Here is a 16,232-nt window from a genome sequence, read left to right on the forward strand (position 1 = left end):
ATATATATATATATATATATATATATGTATGTATGTATGTATGTGTGTATCTGTGTTTGTCCCCCCACCATTGCTTGACAACTGATGTTGGTGTGTTGATATCCCCGTAACTTAGCGGTTTGTCAAAAGAGATCGATAGAATAAGTACTAGGCTTACAAAGACTAAGTCCTGGGGTCAATTTGTTTGACTAAAGGTGGTGCTCCAGCATGGCCACAGTCAAATGACTGAAACAAATATATATATACATTTTCCTTCCAATGAGCAGGAGGTCCCATCTTTGCAATTGCAATTCTTTGGAAAAGAATTGGCACTGTGGTTATTTGCAATTATCTTATTGTTGTGTTGGTTAATGAAAGAGGCGAAGTTTTTGCAACAAGAATAGCTGATCTTAAGCGTTCGTCTATTAAATATTCTATAAAACTTATGGTTGAAAATGTCTATATACTAATTTTAAGAATTCCCTACCTATATTTGTTTCTACGGCCATATTAAAAGCTGGATTGAACCACAAAACCCTCCTAGTCCTAGTTCTATGTGTTGCATTACTGCTAACATTAAGTTTGTTATACTGGATCTTCTCAGAGATGGAACCTCCTGTCCATTGGAAGGAAAATGTCTGGAGAAAGGAATAGCATATAGAGCCAAAGTGCAAAAAGAAGGCTCACATGAATATAGAACATACACAGGGGCTTCTGAAAATTCTTTCAAGACCCGATTTTATTCTCACAGAAATTCCTTCTGATACCCCAAAAATAGGACAAAGACCAGCCTGGCAAAATATGTCTGGGAATTAAAAGCAAATGAAACCCACCCTTTCAATGTGACATGGAGAATTTTAGATAAAGCATCACCTTACAGACACGGTGCACATAAAAGACCCATCAAACGTAATTTATGCCTTTTGGAAAAATTCTATATTTTATTCCAGGACGATAGTGCTTTGAATCAAAGATGCCAACTCTTGAATTCCTGCAGACACGCAACAAAATTTAAAATATCAGCTGACAAAATACCATATGGATAGTATATATTTTTTGAATCTTGAACTAGTTTTCAATCCCACTGTTGAATTTGTATTTTGTAATGCATGGTTATTTCACATTGCAAAGATATTGTATTTATTTCGAAGTATTTCTTTAGAAAACCTTCGACTGTTTTATATATATATATATTATTTTCATGTTTAAGATTTTATTTTTTATTTCATTTTATTGTATCTTACAAACCCATTTAATCGTTATATTTATAGATAATTCGATATATGGCGTTCCATTTTGCATGTCTTTTACCCGATTTTTATTATTATACACTCAGCAATTGTAAAAAAAAAGTTGTTTGTATATATACGTTAGGACCTGGATATATTTTTATATGGATGTCTGTATTGTAGGCATGCATATGTATTTGTATGTGTGTGTCTGTGTATATGTGTAAGTAAGCGTGTATGTTTATACTTGTACACATACATACACGGATGTATATGTATGCATTTATACACTTATATTTGTGTAGATATGTATTTATGTGCATATTTCCATATATTTATATATGTGGTCTTATATGTGTATTTATATGCTAATATATACTTATATATACATATATATATATGTAATTTTATTTTATGTGTATGTTTGTTATACATATTCCGTCACCTATCTCTCTTTTTTCTTTCCTTATGCAAAGTATCCTTTCTCTCCCTATTCGTTACTTTGAAAGTGTCCTTAAACAATGTGTTTCTCTTCTCCCTCCCCCCTTACTTCCCTCTTTCTTTCACTAGCTGTTATGTTTAGGGTTCTTCTTTTCCCCCTCCCTACGTTTAAAATATACTTCCTATTTCTCTTGTCTGTTACAACCGACTCATATATGTATACACCATGAGAATTTTGTGTGCATGCATGGTTGCATACATATATGTATATGTGTATTTGTGCATATGTTCATGTCTTATATATGCCTGTCGTGGAGGCGCAATGGCCCAGTGGTCAGGGCAGCGGACTCGCGGTCATAGGATCATGGTTTCGATTCCCAGACCAGGCGTTGTGAGTGTTTATTGAGTGAAAACACCTAAAGCTCCATGAGGCTCTGGCAGGGGATGGTGGCGAACCCTGCTGTACTCTTCCACCACAACTTTCTCTCACTCTTACTTCCTGTTTCTGTTGTGCCTGTAATTCAAAGGGTCAGCCTTGTCACACTGTGTCACGCTGAATATCCCCGAGAACTACGTTAAGGGTACATGTGTCTGTGGAGTGCTCAGCCACTTGCATGTTAATTTCACGACCAGGCTGTTCCATTGATTGGATCAACTGGAACCCTCGACGTCGTAAGCGACGGAGTGCCAACAACAACAAAAATATATGCCTGTATATGTATGTAACTATGTGCATGCATCTGTGTATTTTGATGCATATATGTATATTATAGATGGCCTAGTATGGGTATATACTGTTGCAAAAAATATTTATGTAATGCAGCGTGAAAATTTTAATTTTAATGTATTAATTGACTTATATTTCATATACAATTATTTACAATATGTATTTTGAATCTACTCTTCGATTTAAGGTTTTTTTCGATTTTACAATAGGATGAACTTATATTAAATTCATTTATTTTGTTCATTGCATGCTTAAGACTGTTAATTGAAAGGACCAATGAAACAAATCCATTTTTAAAGGTGTATCTTTTAACTAGTTTTGATTATATCGGTTCTATTTTAACAAAATTGTCCGATGAATGGGAACGTGAAACTCTGAGTAACAGCTTTCATTATATTTATGGTGCCTTTAAATAAAGTAAATATATATATATATACACAAGATGCTGTGAATAGATTGTCATCTCAATTGCACAAAAATGGAAATAACACTGACGTCTCATTTTTAAAGATATATTAACCAAAATTACATTAAAATATTTTGAAATACTAAAGAGTAAATTTATTCAATAAAATCGTCATTGGCTTCAATCATGGCCTCCAGATGACTCTGTAATCTCCTGCAACGCTTCTGGATGGTCTCCTTGTTTAATTTGATGAATGCTGCCATAATCCTTGCCTTCAGTTCATCTTTGGTGTTACAAGGAGTTTTGTTGGTCTCTTGCTCAGCTGTGCCCCCCACATAATAATCATGGGAATTGCAGTCTAGAGAGTTAGGTGGCCAGATATTAGGGGTGATATGGTCACAGAAATTTCCTGACAGCCATGACTGGGTTCTCCTGCTTGTGTGGCATGGTACAGTGTGCTGTTGCCAGACACAGGGTCTTTCAGCAGCCACCCTATTGACCCAGAGTAATACTACCTCCTCCAGGCACTTGATGTAGGCTTCTGTGTTGAGTCTGAGGCCATTTGGAAAGATGAACGGAGGCATAATGTCACCATCACTAGTGATCACTCCAAACATCATGATGTCAACTGGATGTTTGATTTTTATCACTCTCAGTACATGTCTTGGGGACATGGCAAGCCAACAATTGTTCTGTATGTTCACCATCTGATCCTGGCAGAAATTTTTCTCATCTGAGCAAAACCAAAGTATGATCAGTTGGAGGGGATGCTTAAGTTTGTTCAAAAGTTTCATAGCATGGTCTTTCCTCCTGTCCTTGATGGCTTGGGATAAAAATTGGCCCTTTCTCATCTTGTATGAGGAATACCAAATGTCTTCATGCACTACCAGCCTGATTAGAAACTCAGACATTCCCATGCCTCTGGTGATGGATCTGATTGACTTGAAGGGATTGTTGTCAATCTCACCAACAAATTCAGGAGTTCTTTTCTCATCAGAACCATCAGAGTGAGTTTTCTGAGCTGTCGTACCTTCATAATCACCATTAGACTCATCCAACTCTTTCTGAATCCTCTGCACTGTCTTGAGATTAACATCCAAACACTCTGAAATGTTCATATTGGAGCTTCCAGCACAAATACCAAGCAGTACAGCATGTCGTTTCCAAATTTCTGACAGTGAATTCATCACGGTGCTGCTTTTCTCATAGGCAATACCCAACTGACCCTACTATATTGTGTAGTTGACAAAACAAAAACAATGTACATGCGCAAAATAATAAAAATATAAAATGGCAGTTTCACCAATTACTTTCATACTTGTCATGTATGAATAATTTGACCTCGGACATATTATAGGGTCTTCATTTGATTTTTTTATTAAAAAATTTTAAAAATAAAAAATACTGCTTGTTATATTACATTCATGTCTTTCAAAGATTTTAATATTTTTGCTTCCGGTTGTCTAGTGTCAGTGACGTAACTTATCTCTTTATGTATATCTCTCTATCCATCTTTCTCTATCTATCTCTATCTCTCTATCTATATCTCTTGTTTTCACTTTTATTTTACAGACCCTATTCTTTTCACTTTCAATTTTTATATGCCATTGTTTAATTTCCATGTTATTGTTTTCACTGTAAGTCTAAGTTTTAAATCACTATTTACAAACAAACAACAAATTACTGATGTAAGTAATTTCATAATTTACTGACAGAAGTATCTTCCTAAATTTCACTTCAACCCATACGGTCTTGTGTTTTCCTGTTGTTGACGGTTTCTTTCTGGTTCCTTCGATACTGGCTCTTTGGTTCACTGACAAATTTCCCTTCGACCCCTACAATACTCTCTTTTCCGTTAAAATTTCTTATTTACTTTCTGCCCATCATATTAAGAACTACAGATTTCTGCCTCCTGACATAATTTCCATGATCATAACTTTCAGAATTATGGATATTTTTTAATAAAATTTTCTACGAATATATGTTCTATCATGTCAATGATAGACGCAAGTCTACTTCAATTTGTCTTAACTTTCAAGAAAATGGATACTTCTTGAAAAAGGTTTCTCAATGTCAACTTCTGGTATTGACATAAGAATGGCGAAGTCTGTCCCTGTCTAAATTTTAATGTTTTCATTTCAAGTTTTAATTCACTATTTGTAAACAACTACAATAAATTACTGAAAGAAATATTTACTAAGCTCACAATTTAAATATTCAGTACAAGACACTATTCAATGTGCTTCTATTTATACGATTTATTCATTTATTCATTCCATCCCCATCTCATTCATTGTATGCAAGATTCTCTCTCTCTCTCTCACACACACACACTCCAGGTTTGATTTCTTTATTACACAAATATCACGTTAAAATTTTGCAATTAAACATGTGGCACCCCCAAAATATGGGCATTATTTTGCTGAAACTCGCATAATTTGTTTATTTACGTAAAAAGATTTTATTTATTTTCTTTTTCACACTGTGTTCAGCTCTATGTATTTATAAGTCACACACGCACACATGTTTTTGTATGTGTTTTTATACATATATGTATGGTGTGTGCGTCTATGTGTGTGTGAGTGAAGGGGTGTGCTGCCATGTATTCGTACATACATAAATATATATGCATACATCTTTTCTGTATGTATGCATATGTGAGAGGGAGTGTGATGTCTAAGTAGCACTTTCTCTCTCTCTCTCTCTCTCACACATACATACAAGAAAGATGTATGCCTATTATTTATGTATATATGACAACACACCCCTTCACTCACTCTCTCTCTCTCTCACACACATGCACACCTCCATTTCATCTGTGGTTTGATACTGTATATATATATGTATCTGTGTGTGTGTGTGCGTGCGGGCAGTGTTCCACAATTGTCAAAAAAAAGCAGAGGAATTTTCTTTCTTGATGTTCCTAGTGGCACACATAAAACATTTGTTACATTACTTCTCTCCAAAGTAAGGTAACAAAAAAAAAATTTGCAGTTGTTGTACCATTGTCTGGTTTTGCTGCCACCATTCTCACAGGAGGACGAACAGCTCATTCTGCTTTTAAATTACCACTAAACCTGGTCACAAGTGACAGTCGAATTTGTAACATAAGCAAAGATTCAGGTTCAGCAAAAGTGTTGTGCCAATGCCACCTTATCATTTGGGATGAATGCACCATGTCACATAGAGGTGCAATGGAAGCTCTTGGTAACACCTTACAGGACATCAGAGGCAACAATAAATTTATGGGAGGAGTTACATTACTTTTATCAGGAGAATTCAGACAGACATTACCAGTCATTCTGAGACAAACAAGATGAAATAACAGAATGGAATAAAGTACTGAAATTCTCCTGCAATACTAACGTGCCAGCTTCATTACATGGGGACCAATGTGCAAAACAGTTTTCAACCTGCCTCTTCCAATTAGGAAATGGGAAAGTACCACTTGATGGGAATGGTAATATCAGTTTGGCTCATATTGCTATCATGATGAATTCCCCAACTGAATTGAAGAACAGAGTATGACCAGACTTAAGTGATAATTATAATTCACATAAATGGTTGTGTGAAAGGTCAATTCTTAATCAAAAAAATGAGACAGTAGCAAGAATTAGCCATCTAATTAATGAATAAGATTCCAACAATTATTAAGAAGTACAAATCAGTTGATTCAGTCCTTGATGAAAATCAAGCTGTCCATTACCCAACAGAGTTCCTTAATTCTCTTGAGCCACCTGGAATTCCTCCACAAACTTTTTCTGAAGGTAGGAGTCCCAATAATGCTTCTAAGAAATTTAGATCCTCCTAAATTATGCAATGGGACAAGGTTGATTGTGAAGACATTATCACCTAATGTGACAGAAGCTACCATCATCACTGGATGTGCCTCTGGAGAAGAGGTTTTCTTCCAAGAATTCCAATCAATCCAACAAATATGCCCTTTGAGTTCCAACAAACACAATTCCCAGTGCGACTTGCTTTTGCAATGTCTATTAATACAACTCGAGGTCAGTCTTTGAAATCTACTGGCTTGATTTTCTCATGGTCAACTTTGTTGGTTGCTCCCGGGTAGATAGTTTGCAAGACTTGTTTGTCTATTCTCCAAACCAGAAAACAAAAAATGTTGTTTACCCAGAAGCTCTGGTATAATCCCTTCAACGTATGTGGTAGAATTTATCTCCTTTCATAAAAGTGGTAAATTTTGTATTTTTGTTTATTATGATTATTATTATTTTTTTTTTTCATTGTTATTCTTCCAAAATGTAAGGAAAAATTTCATTCCCGGGCAAGTTAAAATCAAAAATAAGTAATTTGTACTCACTAAGATCGCCACTAACATCTTGATCAAACTGCATAAACTGACCTGCAACAAATATAGATATTTTATTGCAAGATATTAAAAAACAAAGTATGGTAATTATTTTCACCTTAATTATTGCTATTACTATGATGCTAATGTTTTAATTATAAATATGATATTTAGTTAGCATTTGTTCATCTTGATATATTACTGGTTTGTCGAAATGATGTCAATTATATTAGTTCTGAATAATATTGATGTATAGATGTCAATAGTACTTTCTGAATTAGCATCAATTTGATATTTTTAATCTTTTTTTTCCCCCTATGGTATACCTCTTGAATCATTTATATCAATAATTATGAGTATCTTTAAAATTCATCCATATAACTATGGATAGTTTAATTAATTTTTCAAAGCTTATTATTAAAAAAACTATGACAACTATAAACCTTTCCAAGTTTCACTTTAAATTTATGTACATCAAACTCTACAGATACCAGTTTCCAAGATCTTGCATCAAGAATCTGATTTTAATCATTAAATCTGAAGAGTTTGTGGAAGGATTCTTCAAAAAATCAGAAAAATTCTCAGTGTTAGCATATTGGTTTCAAATTTTGGCACAAAGCCAACTATTTTAGGGGAAGGGTAAGTTGATTAGATCAAGCCCAGTACTTAACTAGTACTTATTTTATCGACCTTGAAAGGATGAAAGGCAAAGTCAATCCCAACAGAATTTGAACACAGCACATATAAAAGGATGAAATGCCACTAAGCATTTTGCCTGGTGTGCTAACAATTCTGCCAGTTCATACCTTATTAAATGTTACAAATATTGTCAAATCTTTTCACGGTGATACGAGAGCATGTTGTAATTGATTAAATGGTGGAATGAGGTAATATTGGTTTCAAATTTTGACACAAGGCCAGCAATTTGGGTAGAGAGGGTAAGTTGATTACATCAACCCCTGTGTGCAGCTGGTATTTATTTTATCAACTTCAAAAGGATGAATGTCAAAGTCAGCAGAATTTGAACTCAGAACATAAAGACAAAATGCCCCTAAGCATTTAACCCAGCACGCTAATGATTCTTCCAGCTTGCTGCCTTAAGCATGAGGTAATATTAAAAGAGCTCTGTACCAAAATTACTGAAATGTTTTATTCTTGACATTTAAGGGAATCAGATTTGTTATTGACAAGGTGATATTTACACGTGTTCAATCATTGTATTCTAAAATTATCTATCTGGGAGCCAATCTCTATTGGAAATGGTTTATATTGGATACCTCTAACAGGCATTGAGCTTTTGCAAAACTGTTATAGTTTAAATTTCCTATGAGTTTAGGAGGTTTCCTTCAGCACTGAACTGAAGACTTACAACAGATATGATTCCATTCAAGGGTCTAGAGGCCAAAAGAATTTTAAAACCTAAATGAAAACTAACAACCTAAGTTTTTGCATCACAATGTCATCCCAAATATCATTTGTTAGAAAATATCTATATATAATTTTGCTTGTAAATATAAATGAAGATGAGATCCATAAGGTAACTTTTGTAGTGGTTAGAATAGTGTTTAAATAAGAAAGAGTTTATAACGTTACCACAATATTTCCTGTTATTCATATATTTCAGTTAAATCTATATAGTAGACATCGTCAGTTGCTAAGGGATTAAAAATAATCTACCTATGATAAATATACCCAAAATTGTTCAAAATGAAAATATAAAATATCTTACTTTTATATCGTATAAGTTTTTCTTCAAGATCTTCTATATCTTTGTATGCTATATCATCCAGAAATTGCTGTAAAAATATGATTTAAAAAAAAAAAGTATATAAAACCACAGGTTTCTTATTAGCTTTAGAATTTACTACAGTAAAAGGCAAGAAACAAAAGATTAAGACAGGAAAATCTTGGAGGGCAGGTGTATAAGTTTAGAATGTTAACTTGGAAGATGCAATAGTATCATAAAGCTAGGATGCTAACTTTTGTGACATGTTCATTAGTTTTGGTGGGGTTGATTTTAGTTTTGATCACGATGTTCTTGTTGTTGTTATTGGTGGTGAGTGAGTGGTGGGTGATGAGAGGTTGTGGGTTTCTTAAAGATGAGACAGTGGTAGCTGCTTTCCATGCCATATCACCTTTAACAAAATCATAAAACATGGCCTAGATGCCACAGGCTTCCCTTCCCAGCTCAAGTCAGCAGAGCCAGACTGGGGGGACAGTGAAAAGCCAGACAGTATGACAATTTTCCTGTTCTGTGGTGGCAGACCCCTCATCTGGGACCTCCAGCTGCAATGCCTTCTTCAGTGGCAACTTGGTGTGTTCAGCTACCAGTTCAGACTTTGCTACTAGTCAGGCTGAGAAAAGCAAATTATCAAAGTATCAGTTGTTCTCTGATAGGTTTATGTTTTGAGCCTGTGGCAGTAGAGACCTCTGGTGTTCTTGGCTCCTGGACCACATTGCTGCTCATTGCTATCAGGGCAGAGATGGCTATCCACAAGTGCAAACCCCAGGAGTCAGAGTGTCTGTTCTAGTACATCTACCTCACCATCTTCCACGGCAACAACTTTTCCATTTTGTCTACTGGGACCATGAGGCAATTTGAATTACAGGAAATCAAGAGAATGTAAGAATTTCATTCTTTTCTACATGAACAATAAAATTAAAAAATATACTCCAGTTTAACTCTTTAGCATTCAGATTACTCTGCTGTGGGGATGAACCGGAAGAAGAGAGCCATGACGTCAATGGTCAAGGGACTGACCGGAAGAGGAAACGTGAGAAGGGAAGTGCAGGGGGGACAGCAGAGGGTCATCCTTCTTTGGCTGGCCGAGGCATTGCAAACGGATATGAGGAAACTTGCTCTCAGATTGGAGATAGCAGCTGCTTATTACTGAATGACAGCAGGGTAGGGCAGGATTGCCAGAATGACTATTATTAGATAGGCACAGATGAGAGAGGAAGGTAGGTGAACCTCTTTTCACTTCCCATGCACAACAAGCTATTTCGGCAGTTGTGTACAGACATCATTGTCCCCTTGATGTATAATGGCAGTGAAGATAAGGATCGGTAGTGATGTCATCAGACCTTTCTATGGTGAAGGTGACGTAGTAGCCTGAATTCAAAAAGTCAAAGTTGTGGCCAGGCTACAAGACATCGAAGATGTAGCGAGCCTCATGGCCCTGTATTTGGAGGGGAGTGCACTGGCACTGTACCTTGAAATCGATGAAGAAGAACAGCAGAGTGCAGCAAAGATCGATCAGCACTTGAGAGAGGCTTACACAGATGGAGAGTACGCCACTTTTGCTGGGAACAATCAGATGGAGAGGGGAACAGGTCGACAAATTTGCTGCGGAGGTATGGAGGTTGGTCATGTTGTCTGGTCTTACCAGTGAGGGACAAGCAAAATCTGGATGTTGCACCCAAACATAGCACCTACTAGTGCATCACTCCTTATCTGTGATATTTTTGGCAAAGCTTATGACAACACTCTTCCCTCAGCCACTCAACTTTCTAAGATTGACCCCTACTAACTTATTTGTACTGAAAGTTGAAATCCACAATGAACAGTCACTGTATTGAAAATGATAGAAGAAATTGAAGAAATCCCTACTACCCCTACTACTGGCATGGGATGGATGGTTTGACAGAATCCAATGAACTGAAGAACTATATCTGTTTTTGGCATGGTTTCTACAGCCAGAGGCCATTCCTAAAGCCAACCATTTTGCTGTATGTACTACCGGGTGCTATTACCATGGCACCAGCACTAATGAGGTTACCTAGCAACTTGCAAGACTAAAGGGTCCTCTGTAACTGAGGGAGAATGGGAGATAGATAGAAAAATAGAGTGTATGTGAATGTGCAATGGTTTTAGGCAAGTGGGTTATGTACCGGGTCTCCAAGGTTATTCCATATTATAAGGGAAAGTATGGGTGGAAGGTGTGGTGGAAGGGAACATGAAAGAGAATATAGATGAAAATCCAGAGAGAGTCATTGAAAAAGAAGTGTAGGGTGTCATAGAGGTTCGGTCACTAAGATGAGAGGATGTTGATATAGTGGAAAAGACAGTTGGTGAAAAAAAGGCTGAGAGGGAGTTATGACAGGCAATGGGTAAGTGGTGAGATGGGAGTTAATTGATAGAGTGGGGGAGATGGATGAAAGAAGGAAGGTGGGCACAGATTGAGTGATGAGGTTGGACAAATATACTTTCTCTTACATGTGCCAAGTGAAGGATGGGTAGGTAGAGGGATGGGGCAATATGTAGGGCAACCATTCATACTTTGTGAGCTTCATAAGTGGTGAGGAGCTAAGAGATAGGAGGGGTATGAGTGATAAAGGGATCAAAGTGAATGGGGAGATGAGTGAAAGAAGGAAGGTGATTAACAAGTATATAAGATAGGAGGGGTAGATAAGGTGGCAGCAAACATATACTCGTCAGGATACAAATATATGCATATATATATTCCAACATGTCTATATGCTTAAGTATCCCCAAATATATTTCAATCAAACAATGCAATCACAACAATCCAGAAACTTCTGATAATACCTCATAACTATAGATTGTGTATATATATGCATGCATGTTTGTATAAATGTGTATATATGTATTCCATTATGTGTACATGTGGGTGCTGATAGGAATGATAATGTACATAATTATCTTAAGATGAAGTCAGAACAAGATTATTTAAACAATCTGCCTATCTGTTTTAGATAAAGTTGGAACTTGAGGCAAGGCTTTCACTCAAGCTTAATATAACTACCACAAAAATACAAATTAAGGATACTTTAATGTTGTATTGACAAACAGAATATTAACCCTTTAGCATTTAGATTAAACTGTATTATAATCCTTATTTATTGACATTGTTTTAAATTAATCAAGTATTATCTTGTACCTTCAAGATTTTGATGATGTGGTTGTATATTTTTAGTATGGTGGCACACCATTTGAGTGTGGCCGTTGCCAGTACCGCCTGACTGGCCCTCGTGCCGGTGGCACGTAAAAGCACCCACTACACTCTTGGAGTGGTTGGCATTAGGAAGGGCATCCAGCTGTAGAAACTCTGCCAGATCAGATTGGAGCCTGGTGCAGCCATCTGGTTCGCCAGTCCTCAGTCAAATCGTCCAACTCATGCTAGCATGGAAAGCGGACGTTAAACGATGATGATGATTGTAAGGTAGATGTAAAAGACCCAATTTGGCTGATTTGAACATAAAACAGGTAGAATATTTTAGCCAGTTTAACCCTTTAGCATTCAGATTACTCTGTCAAATGTAATGCTTATTTATTCACATTGTTTTGAATTAACCATGTATTATCTCATAGATTTGAGATTTTGATGATGTGTGATTATTTGATGAATGACAGTGTAGAGTAGGTGTGAGAAATCAGATCTGTCCTATTTGAACATAAAACAGGTAGAATATTTTGGCAGGTTAAGGCCAGTTTGAATGTTAAAGGGTTAAGTGCTAAATGGTTAATTACACTGGTCAACAAGTATTTTTTATCAAGCATATATCAAGGTGTACTTAGTGTAGTTTTTAATGCTGATTTCAAATATACAATTAGTTTTTGACATCACGTACAGTTTTCAAGATGAGAAAGTTTTTTTGATTTTAGATCATGCATTATATAGAAATTCCAATTAATGACGTGTATGCATGTATTTCATTCACATCATAGAAACATACCTTTAAAATAAACTGCATTATTCATTGCTGCATAGTTCAGATGGAATATTTCATCATCTTAAATTGACCAATCAAGTTTTGTCTGATGAAATAGGTACTTCAACATCTCAAATTGTCCAGTCATAATTGGTCTGATGAAATATTTCATCATCTCAAATTCAATAGAAGTATAACCATTTGTATCTATTTCCTTACTTGTTTTACAGTGTCAACAATGTCAAGGCAGTGTAGAAATCGTCCTGTGTTATGTCTGTGGACAATTTATTGTGAAAGCTCAAAAACATACAATAACACCAGAGATCAAGAAGATTTATAAGCTATACTTGGACTGTCCTCTTGGAGATCAGGACAAGTTATGGGCACCACATTTTATCTGTTCAGCTTGCTCAAATGGCTTACATGACTGGTTTAATAAGAAGTCCATACCTTTTGCCATTCCAATGATATGGAGGGAGCTGAAAGACCATTTTAATGGCACAATTTGTCTCTTGCTCTATTGCATGCCAATATGCAACCCAACCAATTGCAGCCTTCAAATAAGGTCACGTGAGATAGTCTCTTCTAAACCTCAGTTTGAGCCGACTGCTCACTATAAAACTCTAGCTTCACATCGAGTCGATGTCTTTCAGTTCCAGACGTTTTGAGGTCTAGCCACTGACCACACAGGACACAGCCAGTTCCAGCGACAACACAACAGCAGCCACATGAAGACTCATCAACTTCGTCCAGCAGCATTCGAGGACCTCCATCTCTGTAGTCAGCATTTGTCCTAACATCAACATCATCTCTCTACGTACACAACAACCAGCAACACTCGCACAGGTTCCAACACAACACTGTGAATCACTTCACCATGGTTAACAGCAAATACAACCTGCAAGAACTCCTGTAACAAGTGACCGGCAGCAGCATCGTATCCACGACTTCACGTATGACATGTACCTCAACTGGCTCTGCATTACAGACACAACTTCTTGATACAGCATTTCAACTATTGTGTATCTTGACTACAAACTGGTATTTATCATCCTTGTGTGTGAACATTCTTCTAATGTCATATTATAGACTCTTTCAATGCTCTGTACTTAACGCTCATGCATACATCCATACCTATGCACACACACACTTTGTTCTCATGATGGCCTGTCTATTATTATGTATACATGATGCACCACAGATACACATGTTAACCTATCAATAAAATCTTCTCTTAAACAGTCTACCCGGTTGTGTCTCTCTTTTCCTTCTGGCACTTATACACATTTATCCTTTTCATATTTATTGTATCAACCGTGTGATGTACTAAGAAGCCATTCTCATCACCTCACTTCGCACAGTCATCTACAAGATCCATGTAATGTCCTATTGCCTCTTTTGCACATAAAGCTTGGACTGACGAATCAGTTTGTAAAGACACTAGGAAAGAGAAACACCAGAGGGTTTGAGTATATTGTAGAAAAGTTTCCCAAAATCACACAGGCAAATTGAAAGAGGGTATTTTTGTCAGACCCCCAAATTAGAAAAGTACTCAAAGATGTCAATTTCAAGGCAACACTGGATGAACAGGAACTGCCTGCCTGGAATGCTTTCAATTGGATTTGTGAGAATTTCTTTGGCAACAAGAAGGTAATGGACTACAAGGATGGCATCAAGAACCTTCTGAAATGTTACTCAGCCATGGGTTGTCGCATGTCATTGAAAGTTCACTTCTTGGACTCCCATCTGGATTTCTTTGCAGATAACCTTGGAGCAGTGTCTGATGAACATGGTGAAAAATTTCACCAGGATGTTAGTGCTATAGAGAAACGGTACCAAGGCTTCTGGAATGACAGTATGCTGGCTGACTACTGCTGGACATTTTATCATGATCAACCAGATCAGGAACACCACAGAAAATCCAAATCACAATGTTTCTAACTCTGTTGTTCTAACTTTGTCTGTTTTGTCTGACCCATTTTTTTGTGTATTCACTCTTTGGAGAATGATAGTGATGATTTTTAACTCAATAAACTCATTTACTTTCTAAAAACTAGAAAAGCACTTAGAGAGCGCAAACCTCCACCAAGCAGCTCATTTCCACCCATATGCATGTATACTGAAAATCGCCCAATTTCCCAAACCAATGCTGGCAAAAACATAACCTCCTTGGCGGGGTTAAAAAAACAAAACACAGCCATATGATTTTTAAAAAAGAACACTTTAAAAACAGGAATCATCTGAAGCAGTTATAATACATCAATGACAACAGCAAGCTAGTTTCACCATACAACTAAAAAGAAACAATTACCTAAAACTTGAGTGTTAAGATAGATATGCGAATAAAATCACTAATAGAGAAACGAAAATAAACTTTGGAAACAGCAACGCTACCATAGGTTACTTGGAAACGATGAATGTGTTTTCAAGGGAGATAATCAAAGAACGTAATATTGTAATAGTCCATGTAAAGTAAATATAACAAATAAAAAATCCTTCAAGAATCCATAAAAATTCCTGGATCACTACCAAAATTTCATCATCAGTTCCTTGTGTCATTACCAACTTTTCCTATAAGTTTCATCAAATACCGTTCACAACTTTTTGAGTTATTTTGCATACAAACAGATGAAAACATAACCTCTTTCCTAGGCGGAGGTAATAGTATGTGCTTATTTATTACGTTAATGATTTCATATATACAAATATGTAAATATTTGCATGTATCTACTGAAAAACTGATATGTGCTGCATACAAATGGAGTGAAATTTTGAAATCAGCATGAAAAATTAGATTAAAAAAGTTGGCTTGCATTCATAATGAATATAATACATGTAATTTTGCTGAATATAATACATGTAATTTTGCTTACCTGGTTTATTCTGTTTAAATCTGTTTCTTGTTTCTCCTTCAATAAACCAAATGCTTTTCCACCTGCAGTTAACAAACAATATAGATTGCACTTAATGTGGTAATTATTACTGGTCTTTAACATTAAATTAAATTTCATTTTCATTTTTTACATATAACAAATTTGTTTTGTTTGTTTATTACAACAAACAATTTTTTACTGTAATAGACCTCAAAATTATCACATAGATTGCTTTATTTGTTATCAGTATTGAAAACCATCCCAGCCATGTCTCCACCTCACATTGTCTTTTATCAGAACTGTATTTAGCCAAGGTCTTTTTAGTTTTTTGTAACAGTGGACTATTGTTTGTGAGAACCTTGGCTGATATTTCTAGCAGAGTGATCATTGGTTCATCTTTACTTTAGAGTTTTATGCTTGAGAGCCAAAACCTGTATATGCCAACTCACTTTTAATGGGCCATTCAAGTGAAATCGAAATCGTAATTGAACCATATTCGATGACTGGCCCCTGTGCCAGTGGAGCACTAACAGCACTATCCGAGCGTGATCATTGCCAGAGCAGCTGTCTGGCTTCCGTGCTAGTGGCATGT

The 16,232-nt window shown here is 36.1% G+C and overlaps 1 protein-coding gene across 5 annotated transcripts in view; it reads right to left on the minus strand.

Annotated features, from left to right (window-relative positions):
- The window catches only part of LOC106883271 (allograft inflammatory factor 1), a 125,419-nt gene that overhangs the window by 54,152 nt on the left and 55,035 nt on the right, over positions 1-16,232 (minus strand). For all 5 annotated transcript variants that reach the window (XM_014934216.2, XM_014934217.2, XM_014934220.2 and 2 more), the window contains exons 2-4: positions 15,641-15,702; positions 8,824-8,890; positions 7,107-7,148 (exon numbers count right to left, since the gene is read on the minus strand). In XM_014934216.2, coding sequence (XP_014789702.1) covers positions 7,107-7,148; positions 8,824-8,890; positions 15,641-15,702 — 171 coding nt within the window. The remainder of the gene's footprint in view (positions 1-7,106; positions 7,149-8,823; positions 8,891-15,640; positions 15,703-16,232) is intronic.

The sequence above is a fragment of the Octopus bimaculoides genome, chromosome 19 (genome assembly GCF_001194135.2).
Source record: "Octopus bimaculoides isolate UCB-OBI-ISO-001 chromosome 19, ASM119413v2, whole genome shotgun sequence".
Taxonomy (NCBI): Eukaryota; Metazoa; Mollusca; class Cephalopoda; order Octopoda; family Octopodidae; genus Octopus; species Octopus bimaculoides.